A 19,769-nucleotide genomic window follows, 5' to 3' on the forward strand; every position below is an offset into this window, starting at 1 on the left:
AGCAATGTTAAATTGAGACATTATTATAGAATAATCTATGAAATAATTTTAAGTATTTTTTTTTTATTAATATGTGCTTTAAAAGCTAAAGATCTTAGAAACTTCCTCTGAACGCTCTCCAATCCATCAATGTATACTTGATGAAATGGGGACCAAACAACAGAGCAGTATTCAAGACCTGAGCGTACCAGAGAGTAATAATTTGAATACAATAGGTGAGAGATCATGACTGTTACGATAAATAAAACCAAGATTACGAAATCTTGTTTCCTTAATTTTAAGAAAATGGCTTCTAAATGTCAATGCACAATCCAATAATACACCCAAATCTCTTATCTCAGTAACTGAATCCAAGAGTACATCATTAAGAACATATCTATTAGCTATCAGATTATTTATACGACCGAATGAAATACAAGAACATTTAGTTGGATTTAAGCTTAAACCATTTTAGGCGGCTCCATCTCATTCACTCTCTCTATGTCGCCTAACCGCCGCAGTCGGTTTATTTTGATGGACCTAATAATATTAGGTTTGTCATACAAGCGGTAAAGTTCGAAATTATAGCGTCTACGCCATAATCCGCCCTCCTGTACTCCTCCATAGATATGCCGGAGGATTTTACGTTCAAAGCATCTTAAACGTTCTTCATCGTTCTTTGTCATCGTCCATGTTTCCGATGCGTAGGTGAGGATGGGCTTGATAAGAGTTCTGTATATCACTAGTTTCGTTCCTTTTGTAACTAGGCTTGTTGTTAAAAAAAAATTTAATCGACAATAGGCTCTATTTGCCAGATATATCCGTCTATTAATTTCTGCACTTACTGCATTATTCTGATTAATTTCTGAGCCTAGGTATATAAACTCTCTTACTTCTTCGAAAGTATATATTCCGATCGTTAGATCTTCGGGTTGTGCTGCTTGTATATAATTTGATACTTTCATATACTTCGTCTTACCAGTGTTAACCTCTAGTCCCATTCTTTTTGTCGCTGCTTCAAGCGCCTTGAATGATTCGACCACGTCCGCCTTTCTTGTTGTAATAATGTCGATGTCATCGGCGTACGCTAGTAATTGTACGCTGCGATTAATAATAGTTCCTCTGATTGTTATTCCAGATTCTCTTATCGCTTTCTCTAGTGCAATATTGAATAGAAGGCATGATAGGCTGTCTCCTTGTCTAAGTCCTATCTGAGACTGGAACGTTCTGGAAATGAGACTGGAACGTTCTGGAAACTCCGTTCTACACTCTAACTTTACACTCGACTCTTGAGAGGGTCGCTTTCACCAATTTTACTAAGTGTACTGATATGCTGAATTCTATCATGGCCTTGTACAGTGCGTTTCTTTCAACACTATAATAGGCACATCTAAAATCAACAAACAGGTGGAGTATCAATGCCATACTCATATGTTTTTTCCAGAGCTTGCCTTAGAAGGAATATTTGATCGGTCGTTGATCTTACTTTACGAAACCCACACTGATATTTACCTATTATGTCTTCACAATATCCCGATAGTCGGTCGTAAAGAATATATGCCAATATTTTGTATGTTACGTTTGGGAGTGTTATTCCTCTGTAGTTGTCACATATTGTTTGATCTCCTTTCTTGTGGAGAAATACTCGTTTTACCGAACACAAAAGGACTATTGCCTTGTATTCTGCGAAAAATCAGCTATGGCATATCACATAAAATAACCTCCCGATTTTATTTGGTCTAGTTTGCATCTAAACAGGACGTGCACTAAATAGTACAAAATACAAATATTCTTCCCAGGCGCTTTGAACATTTTATTCAAAGAAACATAGGTGCTTAATGTAACATCACTATACCCGTAAGTATCCCCGAATGTTTAAAAGAGTATCAATATTCAAAAGCATCCGATTAATGTAATCGTATAGAAGAAGGTAGACAAGACTACGAAATGGTAGAGCTCTCTCCAGACGATCATCGAACATTTCAATACTGACAAAACTTAGAAGCAAACAGTTCTGGAACACGACTTATACTTTTAGAAAAATGTCGCACGTACCCTGATTATTTTACCATGACAATTTAAATTGACCTATATAAGTGAAATATGTGTAAATACCTCGCCGAAAAAGTAATAACGTTATTCAATCAACGGTAATAATCAATAGAAATAATGTTTACTAAATACTTTACCTGTGTGCTGTCGTCTATGTGTTGTTAGCACTCCCTTAAACCTAAAACATTTACCGCAAAATTCGCAAGTAAACGGCATAGCTCCAGTATGTATCCTATGATGTTCCTTGAGAGTACCTCTTTCTCGGAATTGCCTACCGCAAATGTCGCACCGGTGAGGTTTTAAACCCGAATGAACAGAGCCGTGCTTGCGCAGTCGAACCACAGTTTTGAAAGTCTTCCCACAAACGTTGCATGTAAAGGGACGAGCTGCCATATGCGTCAATAAATGGTTATCTAAGTTACCTGTTGGATAATAAGAAGAGTTAAAACAAAAATATTAATTTATAAATTTAAAACTATTCAAGAAAAGACAAGAACAAAAGTGTTCAAAACAGAATAAAGAAATTTGCTGTTTCTCTATGTATGTTTAACGTAAAATGAACATAACAACCAAGTGGCTATTTATTGATATGCTTTTTAAGTTTACCAAAATCCGATTTATTTTTTTATTTTTAAACTACTCTCTACTAGGGCATGGGCATTGGCTCAGGCACTGATGAAATCTGTACAAATCTTTATGTCAACTGTCCTTTCATATTTGGCGCCAACTATTCATCTATCCACATTAGCTTTAGTATTGTTTTGAATGCAATAACAAAATTCCTTCAATTGGTTAGTTCAATTATTATGAAGGGGCCAAACCTGGCAACGGAGCGATAAACCCATGTCTTATTCAGCTCTGATCAAAGTTTGACTAATTTGTAAATTAAAAACAAGTTTATTAAATCAATGGTTACTAAGGAGTGATAAATCACATCCGAAAAAGTAAGGAAACAAAAGACTTTTTGCTTAATTTTATTTTGTATTTTGATTAATCAAAATAATCTACAGATTGGCAAATTTCACTTTGTCTTTCAACGTTGAATGCTGTGCCAGCTTAAGGATGTACTATTCGTTAACTAACGTCACAGATATGTTAACATGCCTGGGACAACGAACACAGAATACAATTTACATCAATAATCATAAAAGAAACAGACATGAAAAGAGAAAAGAATAATTATCCTACATAATAAAGAAAGATGTGTAGCAAACCCATCAGCAAAATGCAGGCTATGGTTGTCAATACTAAAAGAAGAAGTCAGCAATATTAACGGATTAATAAAAAATCAGAGACACAGTCATCTACAATCATACATAATACATACACAATACAATACATATATAGTATTTTTCACATAAAAATGCGTGCACGTCACAATTTATATAAAGTGACGTCACTTATATTTAAAATTACCAGAACCTCAAAGAGTTCAAATTTTCCTAACACAGCTAATAATACGAAACCCATACGGAACTGCTCGATCTTTCATAGGCGTCAACATGGTATAGTAATCAGAAAAATGTAATCATTATTATATTGGGAATTTTAGAATTATATTGATTAAATAACCAAAAACATCTTTGTTATTATTAATAATGTAAATTTTATTATATAACTCTAAGTCTAATATTCCACAAAATAATAATTTTAATTAAATAGATTAGACAATTGTACGCAAATGATACTTCAAATTTTATTGACATTTGAGCGTGTGGCAAAATTGTTTGAAGTGTTGCCGCTTTTTTAGAGTAAGAGTTTTGTTTATGTTTTCATTTTTTTACACAATTTGATCATAATATAATATACATTAATAAATTGTATTTATAAATACATATTAAATTTAGATAATAGTTTTAAAAACTAATTATTGGTGTGTATTGTGATTGTGTTATGCCAAAACAAATAAATGTCTGTAGAAAGCTGATAAGCTTTCATATAAGATAGATTATTTTGAACAAGAAATAATGAAGGGACGTTTTTACTATTAATGCTCTAAAGGTGGTTAGTTTAAAATTTAGAATGTATAATTTTGTATTAAAATGTTTTCTTATATATTTTAATGTGTTGCAGTAATCTTAATTCCCCTCTGAGGGGAACCTGTAACCTCTAGAGAGCGCGTCCCCAGGTGGCGGATAAGGGAATGCCCGACCCGGTTTACCGGTGGGTAGGAGGGAAATAAAATACCTCCCGTGGACCAACAGGTAATTCACCGAATGATTGCCGGTATAAGCAATCCCCCACTTATGACCAACGGCTGCGGGCGGATGAGTTAATAAGTGAAAGGGCACTCTTTTGTCCAAGGGTTGGGAAACTGGTCCTAAAGGCGGAGGAATAACTGTAGATCACAGGGCCTCCCAGGTCGTAGACCAGAGAAATCCCTGTGCACTTAAGACATTGAAAATAGCAACCTGGAATGTCAGAAGTCTATACGCAAGTGGTAAATTAGCGAACGTACTGCTTGAAATGGAAAACCTCCAAATTGATGTTTTAGGTATAAGTGACGTATAGTGGCCAGGTTCAGGCAAACAAATTACAAATAATGGAACCATGTATTATTCAGGTAACAACGAGGTCAATCATCGCTATGGTGTTGTTATCTTAGTTGAAAAAAAGGTCAATTACTCTGTGAGAAGTTTTACTCCTTATTCTGATAGGATCTTATCAATACAACTTCAGTCTAAAAAAGGTATAGTAAATTTTATTCAAGTTTATGCTCCTACGGCAGATAAAGATGACAACGATATCGAACTATTTTACCATGATTTGGAACAAGTCTTAACATCAATAAAGAAACATCACACTACAATAGTAATGGGCGACTTCAATGCCAAAGTTGGCCAGGGAAGAGTGGATGGGTATGTGGGGGAATATGGTCTAGGAAATAGAAATGAACGTGGTGACCGTTTAATACAATTTTGCCAGACGGAAGAATTTGTAATAGCTATTACACTTTTTAATCTACCGAAAAGAAGATTGTATACATGGAAATCCCCCGGTGATACAACGAATAGAATAATCCGAAATCAAATTGACTTTGTCCTCATTAGACAAAGATTTCGTAATTCTATAATGTCTGCCAAAACTTACCCTGGAGCAGACATCGGTTCAGACCATAACCTCATAGTAGTCGCATTACGAACAAAATTGAAACTGGTTAAAAAACCCACACAAAGTAGAATTTATATTAAGAGATTAAGGGAACCACAAACAAAGGAACAAACTGTAAAAACTCTTACTGAAAATCTACGTAATGCCCAAGAACTGAATAAAAGTAGTTATAACATTGATCAGAAATGGGTTAATATAAAAGTAGCAATTATTAAAACAGCAAATGAAAATTTAAAACCAAAGAAAAGAAAAAATAAAGACTGGATGACTGAAGAAATACTACTATTAATGAATGAAAGAAAATCATTCAAAACAAAAAATCCAATTAAATATAATGAAACTGGTCGATTAATTAAAAAGAGAATAAAAGAAGCTAAGGAGAGAATGTTACATGAGCAATGCCAAGAACTAGAAGATATTGAGAAAAAATATGACTTTTTTAACATGCATAAAAGAATTAACAGGAATGAGAAAAACACTTCAAACTAGGCAACTAAGAGATGAAAGTGGTGCACTTATAACAGATATAAACCAAAAAAATGCAGAGATGGGCACAATATATAGCACAACTTTTTGAAGACAAAGAGAGAACAGAAGCACCAAAAGAATTTAAGGATGATACTGGGCCTGACATTATACGAGAAGAAATTGAATATGTAATAAAACAAGCTAAAGGTGGTAAATCTCCCGGGCCTGATGAAGTTCCTCGAATTACTCAAAATTGTGAATACTGAATCTATTGATCTTCTTTTAGATCTATTCAATACCATATATAGAACAGGTATAATACCTAAAGAATGGCTCCAATCAACATTCATATTGCTACGAAAAAAAACCAATGCAAAGGAGTGCAATGAACATCGCACCATAGCCTTAATGAGTCATGTCTTGAAATTGTTTTTAAAAGTAATTCACAATAGAATACATAAGAAATTAGATGAAGGCATAAGTAATACACAAATGGGATTTAGGGTAGGACTGGGAACACCAGATGCACTGTTTGCAGTAAGTGTTCTTTCGTAGAGATGCTTAGATATAAATCAGAAAGTATATGCCTGTTTCATTAATTTTGAGAAGGCATTTGACAGAGTGCAGCATAATCGGCTTGAAGAAATTTTATTAAATAAAAACATAGACAGTAGAGACATTAGAATCATATGTAACCTCTATTGGAACCAAACAGCAAAAGTTGTTGAAAATGAACTGACCGAAGATATCCAGATTCGCCGTGGGGTCCGCCAAGGGTGTATTTTATCACCCTTGTTATTCAATTTATACAGTGAAGCCATCTTAGAATTAGCGCTTGCCGAGGTCAGTGAGGGCCTTATAATAAACGGTGAACCACTTAATAACATAAGATATGCTGACGACACCGTCCTTCTGGCAGGAACACTAGAAGAACTGCAACACCTTGCTGAAGAACTAAATATATATTGCAACGATTATGGACTAAAAATAAATTTGAAGAAAACCAAGTTCATGGTATTTACAAAAGCACAAAACATCAAAGTTAAGCTAGTACTAGATAATACAGAAATTGAACAAATATCTTCGTACAAATACCTTGGAGCATGGATCGCAGAAGATACTGATCAGACAAAAGAAATAAGATGCCGCATTGAAATTGCACGGTCAACTTTTAATAGAATGAGAAAACTTTTTTGTAATCGCGATATCAATATATCGCTCCGAATAAGAATGCTTCGATGTTATATCTTCTCTAACATTTTGTATGGGGTTGAAGCTTGGACACTTAAAAAATCCAACATTAAAAACCTAGAAGCGTTCGAAATGTGGTGTTACCGACGTATTTTGAAAATATCATGGATGGATCGCAAAACAAACGAACAAGTTCTAGAAAAACTAGGAAAACAATGCGAAGTTTGAAATTCCATAAAAATCAGGAAATTGGAATACTTGGGGCACATCATGAGAGGTGAAAAATACGAACTACTAAGGAATATAATGTAGGGAAAAATCAAAGGCAGAAGAAGCGTAGGAAGACGTAAAATCTCGTGGCTACGCAATCTCCGTGAATAGTTTGGATGCAGTTCAATTGAACTATTCAGACGCGTAACCAACAAAATTATAATTGCCAGAATGATTTCCAATCTACGATAGGAGCGGAGCTTGAAGAAGAAGAAGTAATCTTAAAACTAAGTGTATTTACTGTTAATATAATAGTTTGACAAATAGTCAAAATCTGTCGACAACAGGAGAGAACTCTCTCCTGTTGTCGACAAGAATGTAGCTTCAACTAAATTTTAAATAATTTTAAACTGTTTGTCCTTGTTAGTGTAGTGTTTATACAATTTTATGTTTAATGTTATGTTTATTACATTCTGCGTCTGTTGGATAGCCCAAAACTGACGAAATGCCCCTGATGATGCTTTAGAAAAGCGAAAGTACTTGGGCAAGATTTAATTAATAAAATTGTGCTCGATATCTGCCTTTAATTTTATCAAAGTTATATTTTATACCTTTTTTGACAATATCACGATCCGGCACTAAAAATTTAGGCAGTTGACCAAATTCTGGCACTACCTTCCTAAAGTGATACGAGCCGCCACTGATTTTAACAACGAGTACACTACAATTTGCTCTTAGATATCCCTATACTATATTCAATTCAAAGTCATTACAGATCTGAAAATATTACTTAACAAAAATAAACAGCTTCGATTTCTGACCAATGCCGAAGTGGCCTAGGTGGATGACAAAAAGTCACACACCTCTGGTTAAGCACTCCGCTGTGTTTATGTTGAACTTATCTTAAAGTATAGCAGCAATACATTACATTTTAAAATTCTTTTACAACAATGACTTTATCATGGTCAGGTATTTATAAGACTTAGAAAAACAATTTTGAGCGTCATCTTGATTGATTGATTTTTTTTTATTTAAGATATTCACTTCCTTGTAGACACAGTTTCAACGCACTCAAAATAAATAGTTTTATGAAGTTTACTACGTCCATTATAGGTTTTAATACTTCTCAATTAGGAACTCATCGCAGTTGCAACTGCTTACTCAATCTAACCTAATTTATTATTATTTCATATGATTATCCAAGATGGCGGAAAGTAAAAATGTGCCGTCACCTCTCTCTGTAGTAAAAGAGGTAGATTTTGAAGAGAATACATTTAAATGTTGTCAAACTAAGCCTAATAAAATACTCGTTTGTATAGTATGTGGAAATAGTTATCACATCTCATGTGCTGTGAAAAACAAAGTGAAATTCTTCAAGATAGGAGATTCACGTGTAATCTGTTGCCAAAATAGTGATGGACAACCCATCGAATCATTTAGTGCCATAGCGATAGAAAATCAGTGGTTAAAAAGGCTGTTAGCTGAAAAAGATGATAAGTACAATTTATTATTAAATAACAATAATCTATTAAAATCAAATAATGAACACTTGCTAGAAAAATTAAATTTATTGAAATCAGAAATAACCAGAACCAGAATCTCACAAAAACCCAACTCAACTGTTAATGAGGGTTTAATAAAAACTCAAGGTAATGAAGATAAGACGGCCAGTGTCCAGTTGACTAATTCTAAATACAAAACAAACAATGAAACTGACTCAAATAAAAATTTTAATGATAAAAACACCAAACATGTTGAAAGGAATTCCAATATACAGGGCATTTCAAAAATTACTGCAAACAAATTAAATGCACAATTAATGGAAATTCAAACCAAACAAACATGTGACTACATTACAAATTTAGGTGTTGAGAATGAGGAAAGCACAAAAATAAATCTTAATCATATCACAACAGGGGGTTCAGAGAATAAAGCCGACGATGAAGGATATCAGATTGTGACAACAAGACGCAAGAAAATAATGGGAACTGGAATTGGTGATAAGGATTTCCATGGAAAATCCGAAAAACCAGACAAAAAATTGTGGCTATTCATCTCAAAAGTTCCGGATAGTGTAAATGAGGACCACATCAAGAATTTCATAATAACTAAGACAAACTGTGAGAATATACAAGTAAAATTGTTACCAACTGACCATAAAAGAAGGGATAATCAATGTTTTATGATAGGTGTACTACCTGACTTAAGGGAAGAAATTTACAATCCTGCTTTTTGGCCGAAAAAAATTGGTATTGAACGATTTAACTTTAGGTTAGGAAGAAGATTCTTAGATCGAGAGCATCATAATAGAGGTCTGTCAATTGGAGAAGATAGACCAGACTCTTTTTTAGTCAAGTAAATCCAAGAGAAACGTTACTTTTATCATCACCAGACAGTTGTTTAAAAATATTGCAACTAAATGCTCAATCTTTGACAAACAAGTTACTCAAACTTGAAGTCTTAACATTGCAGGAAACACCTGATATAATTTGTCTATCAGAACATTGGTGTACTGAAGAAAACATCCAATTTATGACCCTGAATGGATACAACATCGCCTCTTATTTTTGTCGAAAGTTCCATATCCATGGAGGATCCATCATCTACATCAAAACTGATATTAAATTCAAAACATTAGATGTCTCTAACTTTAGTGAAGAAATGGTGTGTGAGTGCTGTGCGATTTCTCTGTTTATAGCCAATAGGAAAATTTGTGTTATTAGTGTTTATCGTTCGCCATCAGGAGAAGTTCAGAGTTTTCTGTGTAAATTACATAATATATTGGAGCTATGCAGTAAGTCATATCATGATATTTATATTTGTGGGGATCTAAACATTGATTATCTTGTCATGTCTAATAATAAGCAATCTTTTAACGAGTTTTTAGTAAGTTATAATCTGAGAGTCACATCTGAGGCTCCTACAAGAGTTTTCGTAGATAAAGTAGGTAAAACATCATCTACAAAATTGGATTACATATTGACAAATATCGAACCACATCTTTATAAATCAAATGTGTTCGAGGGTCACTTCAGTGACCATAAAGTATTTTCACTTAGTGTAAATTTGAAAGCCAATAAAGTATCGAAAAAAGATAAAAAACTCATCAGTTACAGGGATATGTCAGATGAAAATATGCTGATGTTTAAAGCAGGGATTTCTTCTACAGTTTTTGATGAAGTTTATTCACAATTCAATGCTGAATATGCCACAAATTCATTTGTTAGCATTTTAGATTACAATCTAAATTTATATTGTCCAATAAAAACACGGTATAAAGCACACAAAACAAATAAGGCTAAATGGGTAACAAATGAGGTAAGACACGCTAGTGAAAAACTAAAAAATCTACACTGGATAGCAAAAAATATAGGGAGTCTCGAGTCTCAAGATACCTATAAACAGGCAAAAAAAAGAATATAATTCTCTATTAATAAATACTAAAAAAAACTTTCATAATGACTTAATTAATCAATCTTACAATATACCAAAAACAGTTTGGAATTTAGTAAACAGTGAAACTGGTAGGCAAAAGAACAGGTCTGATATTATTCTACATTATGATAATAAAATTATTACCAAGTCTTGTGATATTGCTAATTCGTTTGCCTCATATTTTGCTACAATTACAGAATACAATCTTCAAACTCATTTTGGCACATCCTTACCTTCTTCTTGTACTACCTCAAAAATGTGTAACAAAACATTTTTCTTTTTACCGGTAACTCCAATTGAAATAAAAAATACAATCGATCAACTAAAAAATAAGCCTAGTACTGGTATTGATAACATATCTGTAAAAATAATAAAACTGATAAGTGATCATATATCGATTCCTTTAACCCATTTAGTTAATCTCTCAATAACAACCAGCCAATTTCCATCCATATTTAAAATGGCAAAAGTTATTCCAATCTTCAAAAAGAATGACCCTCATGATATTTCAAATTATAGACCAGTATCTGTCCTTAGCATAATTTCAAAAGTAATAGAGAAGGTTGTATACAACAGAATGTTAAATTTTATAGAAGAATACAATTTATTAACTCCAACCCAACACGGCTTTAGATCAAAAAAGTCAACACTCACGGCTGCATGCAGCTTGTTTGAGCGTATTTATGATGAATTAGATAGTAGAAACCACGTGGCAGGACTATTTTTTGATCTATCACGTGCTTTTGACTGCTTAGATATAACATTTATTCGCAATAAATTATATAACGTTGGTTTTAGAGGGATATTTCTAGAATGGATAATAAATTTCTTAAGTGACAGGAAGAGTGTTGTTAAGATGAAAGAATCAAGCTCAGAACCATACACGACAAATAAAGGAGTACCACAGGGATCCGTGCTGGGACCATTATTATTCCTAATTTTTATTAATGACCTACCAGATCACATAAGGGCACTTATAATATCAATGTTTGCTGATGATACCTCGTCAATAGTCTCTGCACGTACACTAGAGGAATTAAAAATGACAATGAAGACTGTTGTTGACTGCTTTATACGCTAGTGTAATACCAACAGACTAATATTAAACATTGACAAGACGCAAATTATTTATTTTCATTCATACAACCCATCTAAATATGACTATATCTTAACCATCCACGATAGAAACAATATGTTATCTTCCACTCACTCTACAAAGTTTTTGGGTGTATTCATTGATTGTAATCTCAAATGGTCAGAGCAAGTGAATTCAGTGAACATGAAATTGAATAAAGCTTTTTATGCTATATCTAGAATTAAAAACACACTACCCATCTCGGCATTAATGAACGTTTATTATAGCCTTGCTTACAGCCACATGTGCTACAATGTAATTTTGTGGGGGAACTCAGTAGATAGTAACAAAGTGTTCATTAACCAAAAAAAAAATTATCCGTAAAATTTTTAATTTGGATTATCAACAGTCTTGTAAACCAGTTTTTATTAAACATCAAATTTTAACTTTCTACTGCCTATATATCTATAAATGTTTACTTTATGTCAAAGAGGAAATCAATACATTTCCAGTAAATTCAGACAATCACTACTACAATACAAGAAGTGCTGAATCTTTACGAGTTCCTAAACACAGAACATCCAAATTTCAAAATTGCTTCAGATATATGGGACTGACCTTATACAATCATTTGCCAAAAAATGTGAAAGAAATACCACTTATCTCTAAATTTAAAAAAAATGTTAAAGATTTACTCTTAAGAAAAGCATATTATTCTATAAATGAATATCTTGAGGACAAACTGCAATAGCTTCATATTTTACTTGTAAAAATGTTATTTTATATACTTTATGTTTTGTCAATTTCTTTTACACTGTGAATATTGTATTATACACACTAATGTTTTTTATACCAAATTCTGTAGTGACGTATCCTATACATTTATTTTGAATGTCTTAAAGGATCAATAAAGATGACTATGACTATGACTATGACTATTACGACAAAATTTATACTTATATAAAAATTCTAATAGTAGTCTACCTTTTTGTACAAAACTTTTGCCGCATTGATCACAGGTATAATTTCTAATTCCATAATGTATTCTTTTATGGGCCATGAGATTCGGTTTGGTCCCAAATTTCTTTGGACACTGATCACATTGATACTGGTTCTTTATTTCAGCTGGAAGATGAGATCTCTCGTGAACCTAGAAATGACAAAAAGTTTATTATTTTTAAAGTTAAAACTTTTATAGGCAGGCTTGAAAAAATATATTATAGATGGCGAAACATTTAAAGAAGTTCATTCGACGCCAAATTCATATTGGAGTAGTAAAAATATGACATATAAGCAAGTTTTTCGGAATCTAAATTTCTGTTGCTATTATTGTAATTTTATGAATTCTAATATTCCTTGTGTCTTTTTATGCTATTTTTCCATGCTTCCGATTTCCTCGCTTTCCAAAAATTATACGGTTTTTATTGGTAAGATCGATTGTCTATAACGACGTTGCTAAAACCATCCTGAGGGTCAGTCTGAAACTTATGCCTTCACTGTTGAGTCTGGTGCAAGTCAGTGAGACATTAAAGTGCATTAGTCAGCAACTCACAGAATACATTACACACTGTTTTATTACTTCCTTACAACAAAATATTTCCAGAGGAACGGTGAATTTTACTAACAGACTGGTGGGGTGACAATAGGAAGACCGTTGACCCTGATTATTGAATGGAATTAACTAACTTAACTTTTTTTAGAAAAATTAGAATAAGTCCTTTTTTAATTAACAGATAAAAAGCGGTTGTGTTTGTACCGTTATGCGGATGAAATTTTTGTGGTCTGAAATCATGGGGAAAGTGAACTTACAAGCATCTTAAATTTAAAGGTTCCCTACAGGGCATTATCGAAATAGAAAACAGCAGATTAAATTTTAGATATTTCAGTAGAACAAAAATCGATCTGAAAACTTGGACGCAAAATATGACACTAAAATGAGAGAAATCATAACAACATTAACGGATCGTGCATCTAATAAAAGGGTTGGACCACAACGGTCACCGCCTATAATCTTCGATAACAATGTATCATTGCAAACAATTCGAGTGGAATTTATAGTATTTAAATTTTATGTTTTTATAATTATTCACATTCGCTGAAGAATAATAGTTGCTATGAAATCTAAATTACATTTGACTAAAAAAATAATTAGTAAAAAGAAAGAAAGAAAAATATATATTATTCATCTAGGTGTATAATATAATAAAAATACATATTGCCTATATAATTTACATAGTTTAAATGCATAGAAAAGGCTAGAGGAGCCTTAACCCTTTTCGGGCAAGTGGTTCCACAGCGGAACCACAAATTCATAAATTTCTAAAACCTTTCCCAGTAAACGCTTGCCGGAACGACGTTCAGACCGGTGTCCCCTACCATTTTGTGTTTAAGATCGCTAATGCGGCGACTTTCTCGGTGGCTTCAGTTTGTTTCAAGGAGCGGTAGATGTATGTTACCTTTCTACTTTTTGTCACGCATAACGAATTTTTTTATTTCAACTACGCAAATAAAAGATATGTCAGGTAAGTGGATCATAAATATATACATATTGATGTTATTTTAGAGTTGTTACAAAAAAGTTCTTATATTTTTTCATAAATATGTTGTTTTTTGCTTTCAAAATATGTGGTTCCATGTGGACCCACAAAGCCTATTATTAGCATAATATAAATATTTGTTTTTATTGTTTCAGGAAACCGTTTCTTTAGAGAGCTTGCAGCTCTCGAAGCTGATGAGGTATTTCAACTTATTGAAGAGATACCATCCGGAGAAGAATCAGAAGCTTCCGAAATAGATTCAGATGATGATGGACGAGAGGATGAACCTCCCGATGATACCAATGATGAATCAATTGTTATTGAAGATGATCTTCAAGAAATACAAAATACTGCGGAAAATGAAGACACTGGTACGGACATTGAAATAGAATCAAGTAATCAAGAATCAAGTGAAGACGAAACTGGAGTCAATAGGAAAAAAAAACTAACAAAAAAAATACAAGACACAAATACACAAAACAAAGGTAAAAAGAAACCTAAGAATGAAGAAGGTAGTTGTTTGGTCCGATGATTCAAAAAAACTTGGTAAGAGTCCTTCAGTTTTTGTAAGTGATGTAGGTCCTAATGTGTCCGAAGAGATAGAAGAACCGCTGGATATATTTATGCTTCTTTTTTCAGAGGAGCTTTTGGATACATTAGTATTTCAGACCAACTTGTATGCAACCCAAAAAAATAAACAATATATTTCAACAACAACAGAAGAAATGAAATGTTTCTTAGGAATCAATATTCTTATGGGTATAAAAAAAGATCCAAGCTACAGAGATTATTGGTCTGCAAGAACTGATTTACGGGACACCTATATATCATCTGCTATGTCTCGAAATCGGTTTGATTGGTTTTTGGGTAACATGCACCTAAATGACAACTTTATTGCTCCTAAAAAAGGTTCTAATGATTATGACAGATTGTATAAAATAAGACCAATGATAGATAGATTGACGGAAACATTTGATAAGTATTATAATCCCAGTAAATGCCAGTCAGTTGACGAAGGAATGATTAAGTTCAAGGGGCGAAGCTCACTACGACAATACATGCCGAAAAAACCGACAAAAAGGGGTTATAAAGTATGGGTGCGAGCAAATGAATCTGGTTTTGTTTCGCAATTCCAGATTTATACAGGTAAAACAGGTGATCTGGCAGAAAAAAGGTTAGGGGCTAGAGTGGTCAAAGATTTAACAAGTAGTCTTGCTGGTAAGTGTCATGAAGTGTATATAGACAATTTTTTTACTTCTTATCTACTCTTAGAAGAACTACGGGCCCAATATATATATATATATATATATATATATATATATATATATATATGCTTGTGGAACAGCAAAGCTGAATACTAAATTTTTTCCCAAAGATTTCTCTAACGATAAATCAATGAAACGTGGTGACACATGTTGGAAAATTAGTAATGGGGGCATATTGGCAACAAAATGGATGGATAACAAATCTGTTCATTTCTTGAGCAATTTTCATAACCCTGAAGATATGCAGGAAATCTCAAGAAAGCAAAAAGATGGCTCCAAAAAAACTTTCACTGGTCTTACAGTAGTAACAGATTATAATAAACATATGGGTTACGTAGACAAATCAGATATGTACAAGGCTTGCTATGCAATAGATCGTAAATCTAAAAAATGGTGGCATCGAATTTTCTGGCATTTTATTGATCTAACAATTGTAAACGCATATATCATATTCAAAGAAAGATCTCAAACACCATCAGTTACTCTCAAAGTTTTTCGTTTAGCAGTATCTGCAGGTTTGATAGGTGCTGATCCTTCCACTCCCCAAAGAGGAAGACCAAGTTCAACAGCAGAAGTGCCGAATAAATTTAAAATTCAGGTTCCCATTGAAATACGCACCGACAAAGCTGCTCATATGCCCATTCATGGCAATAAAGTTCGATGTGCTGTAGCACTAGAAACCAACCTCATAGAACTAGATGGCACTGTTCCTCATGTAAAGTTGGGCTTTGTCTCACGGATAAATCTAATTGCTTTTCAACTTTTCATAAAAAATAAAAATAACTTTTGTGAATTCATACTTATTTTCCTGTGGTTGTAATTGTTTTTGTAGTTTTCATGCGAAATAAATAACTTTTTTTAATTCATACTTATTTCCCTGTGGTTCCACCATGGAACCACCTCCAAACTCCAAAAAGTTGTCATAAAAAAATATTATTTCCAATTTTTGGTGTTAAATTTTACGATAAATAACACAATTTTTGTTGAGAAATACATTTTAATGCAAATAGCATAATTCGGGCTGCAAAGGGTTAAACTGAGCAAAATTTTGAAGATCAATAATTTACCGATAAAAACTAATACTAAATAATAAATTAAATACACATTTCAACTCTTCTTTATAGGATAAAATCTTGGACACTAACCGAAGCACTTAAACCACTGGAGGCTTTTGAGGTCTGAGACTACACAAGAATGTTGGGAACCTCCTGGGTGGATCGTGTATCAAACAGTTGTCATGATCAGATTCGGTAAGGAATATGAAATTGTTTCAACTGTGAAGAAGTGGAAGTTAGAATATCAGAGTCACATAATAAGAAATCAATAGCGTCATGGTCTACTGCAGCTTATATTGCAGAGGTGGGCAGACAAAAATTTTATGTCTTTATAATCTTGGAACGTGGTTTTCACTATCTATTACTGGGTTATTTAGAACAGCAGGAAATAAAGCGGAAATAGCCATGTTAGTAGCCAATAGCCGTAGCGGATAGGCATTTAGGAAGAAGAAAGTTTAAATTAATAAATTAAAATCAACCAATTCGCATGCAATGACATGCTAAATTACTAATATTTATAATACTAAATTATTTAACAAAATTAATAAAACAGTGTTTTTAAATTGTTAATAACATCTTTAGAATAAATGATTTATTATATGTTTACTAGAGAAAATGTGCCCAAATATAGAATTTCAATATTTTATATCTTTCCAGTTTTTCCTAATAAAAATTATAAATTATTAATTTAATCAGTGATTAAATTTAATGTAATTGAACATAATATTTAATAATAATGATAATACGAAAATGTATAATAAAATTAACACTTCAAGTTTATTATTTATTTTTAAAAGGAAAATTAAAAACTGGCAAATTGTATTATTAATTATTTCTTTGTTAATTGAAAGTTCTTACCACGAGTGAAGATTGCATCCTAAACTTCTTCCCACACGTTATACAAGCATGCTGCTTTTCATCCCCATGTTGTGACCTATGTTGCTCTTGCTCCGTAGAAGTTGGAAACCACATATAACAAATATCACAGAAGAGCCTCAGTCTTGGCCTGTGGACTCTGACATGAGCTAGGAAGACGTTGTACTTTGTGTAGCCCTTAGAACAATCCACACAAGAATATCTTGGAGATGAATTATGAGCAGATGCATAATGATCTCTAAGATCATCGGGGTTAACACAAACCTGTTGACATTGTGCACAATTGAACGGATATGAGTTCCAACCATTATTATCACCTTTGGGTATCATTGTACCATCCAATTTGACTTCAAATTCTATACTTTCTATCTGTGGGTTTTGAGAAAATTTTTTTCTAGATGTTTTTCTCGCCTGAAATAGTTATTTAAATATATCATTTATATTACTAGAAAGAGTTCTATAGTCTGTTCCACCTTGACTTTACAGTACACGAACATACGACAATGCAATTCTTATGAGAGTTTTTAGGGCGGCGATGCCGATTTTCTTCAAAAGAATTTTCAATCAAACATTACCAGGGTCCTAAAAAATGTAGGGCCCTAAAAATGTTAAATTAAAACTAACCCGTTACAGTCAATAGCATTGTAGTAAAACAATATTTTTCATTGTTTTTTGTGAGTGATAGTCATTTTCGAAAAATAATCAGCAATTTTATAATCAATATGCGTAATAACTTTTTTTGGTAAAGAATGTTAGAATATCCAACATTAAAACTGGATGTTGTTCTATGGTTGTTAATTTATGTATTGACAGTATAGAAAGTGCTGAAGTAATGTCAAGAAAAATATAAAATAGATTGTCAGTCAAGTTTAAGTAAAGTTTTATATTGTCCTACAGTTGAGAATAAATAAATTATAATTGTTAATGGTCAGTTCACCTAAATTAAATTATAACAAAGAATATCAAATAGGCATATAATTATTATTGATAACATTGTATTGAGTAACTCATTACTTATTTGGAAAATTTGGATCCTAATTGCAGTTTTTTGTTATTCTTAACGACTGAGTTCCAACCTGAAATTAATGTCATTTGAATGTGTTTCCACCCTCATTAAAATTTAGTATAAATTATAAACTTGAAATTAATTTTAGTTAGTTCATTTGATTTGTTGAAGTTCATATCGACTATAGTTATTATTGTGGTTTTTTGTTTTATAACGATTGAATTTAATGGAGAACAGTACTCTGAAACATCCCCAAGGGAAGACATTGTCATTAGGGGAGGAACAAATCTTAGTCAACATGGTGAATTATCGTGTAAATCAAGGATATGATCCACTTTCAAAAATAATACAAACAGTGGCAGTAGAAACCGGCATTCCAGAAAAAACAATTTACTCTGTAAAAAAAGAAAATTCCTCGGCACTTGGATTATAACCAGCAAAGAGAGCATCCAAGAACAAGCTAACTTCATTCAAGGAACAAAGAGTAGCATTCGTCGAATAGTGCATGATTTTTTTTCGTAAGAATACATCCCCCAACATTACATTCTCTATTAGCAGTTGTAAATAAAGACGAACATCTACCTAATTTTCCTAGAACTACACTGCATAGACTAATTAAGGACATGGGATTTGTGTACACAAAACGGGACGGAAAGTTAATATTGATAGAAAAATCGAAATTATTTCTTGGTGCCATCGATATTTGCGAGAAATTCGTACATTTCAGGAACAAAATTACAACATTGTATATTTGAACCAATCATGTGGAACTATTGGTCACAGTGTCAATTATGAATGGAAGGAGACTTCCGTAACGTCACATAGGGATGCATTTGTTCTTGAACTCACTACAGGCTTGAAACCCCCTACTGCACGTGGCCCACGCTTCGTTTTACTGCATGCAGTAAGTAAAGATGGTTTTATTAATGGAGCCGAACTAACTTTTTTAGCAAAGAAAAATACAGCAGACTATCATGAAATGGATGGACCTCTTTTTGAAAATTAGTTTAAAACTAAACTTCTTCCAAATATTCCCGATAAAACTGTAATAGTAATAGACAATGCGTCGTATCACTCCAGAAAGTTGGAAAGAATTTCGAACAATTCAGACAATAAGGAAGAAATAAAGTCGTTTAAAGGATATTTATTTCGAAGAAGATTACCTAAAATCCGAACTGTTGGACGTTGTAGCTCATTTTAAATCGCAGTATGATGAGCGTATCGTAGATGAAATTGCAAAAATTAAGAATGTTAAGTTGCTAAGATTACCTCTATATCACTGTGAACTAAATCCGATAGAGCTGGTATGGAGTGAAATAAAAAGATTCGTGGCAAGACATAACACAAACTTCAAGAAGGAACAAGTAGAAAATCTAATACATGAAGCATACTCTCAAGTTACTCCACAAAAATGGAATAATTACGTGCAACACGTAATTAGCATAGAAAAACAGATGTGGAATATCGATAATTTACTGGACAATATCGACCAAGTTATAATAAACTTAA

General features: G+C 32.8%; 1 protein-coding gene across 1 annotated transcript in view; it reads right to left on the reverse strand.

Annotated features, from left to right (window-relative positions):
- LOC140447668 (uncharacterized) overlaps positions 1 to 19,769 on the reverse strand; it is a 63,781-nt gene that overhangs the window by 23,279 nt on the left and 20,733 nt on the right. The window contains exons 3-5 of the mRNA XM_072540460.1: positions 17,237 to 17,665; positions 12,506 to 12,671; positions 2,169 to 2,453 (exon numbers count right to left, since the gene is read on the reverse strand). Of these exons, the coding sequence (XP_072396561.1) occupies positions 2,169 to 2,453; positions 12,506 to 12,671; positions 17,237 to 17,665 (880 nt within the window). The remainder of the gene's footprint in view (positions 1 to 2,168; positions 2,454 to 12,505; positions 12,672 to 17,236; positions 17,666 to 19,769) is intronic.

The sequence above is a fragment of the Diabrotica undecimpunctata genome, chromosome 8, assembly GCF_040954645.1.
Source record: "Diabrotica undecimpunctata isolate CICGRU chromosome 8, icDiaUnde3, whole genome shotgun sequence".
In the NCBI taxonomy this organism is placed as follows: domain Eukaryota; kingdom Metazoa; phylum Arthropoda; class Insecta; order Coleoptera; family Chrysomelidae; genus Diabrotica; species Diabrotica undecimpunctata.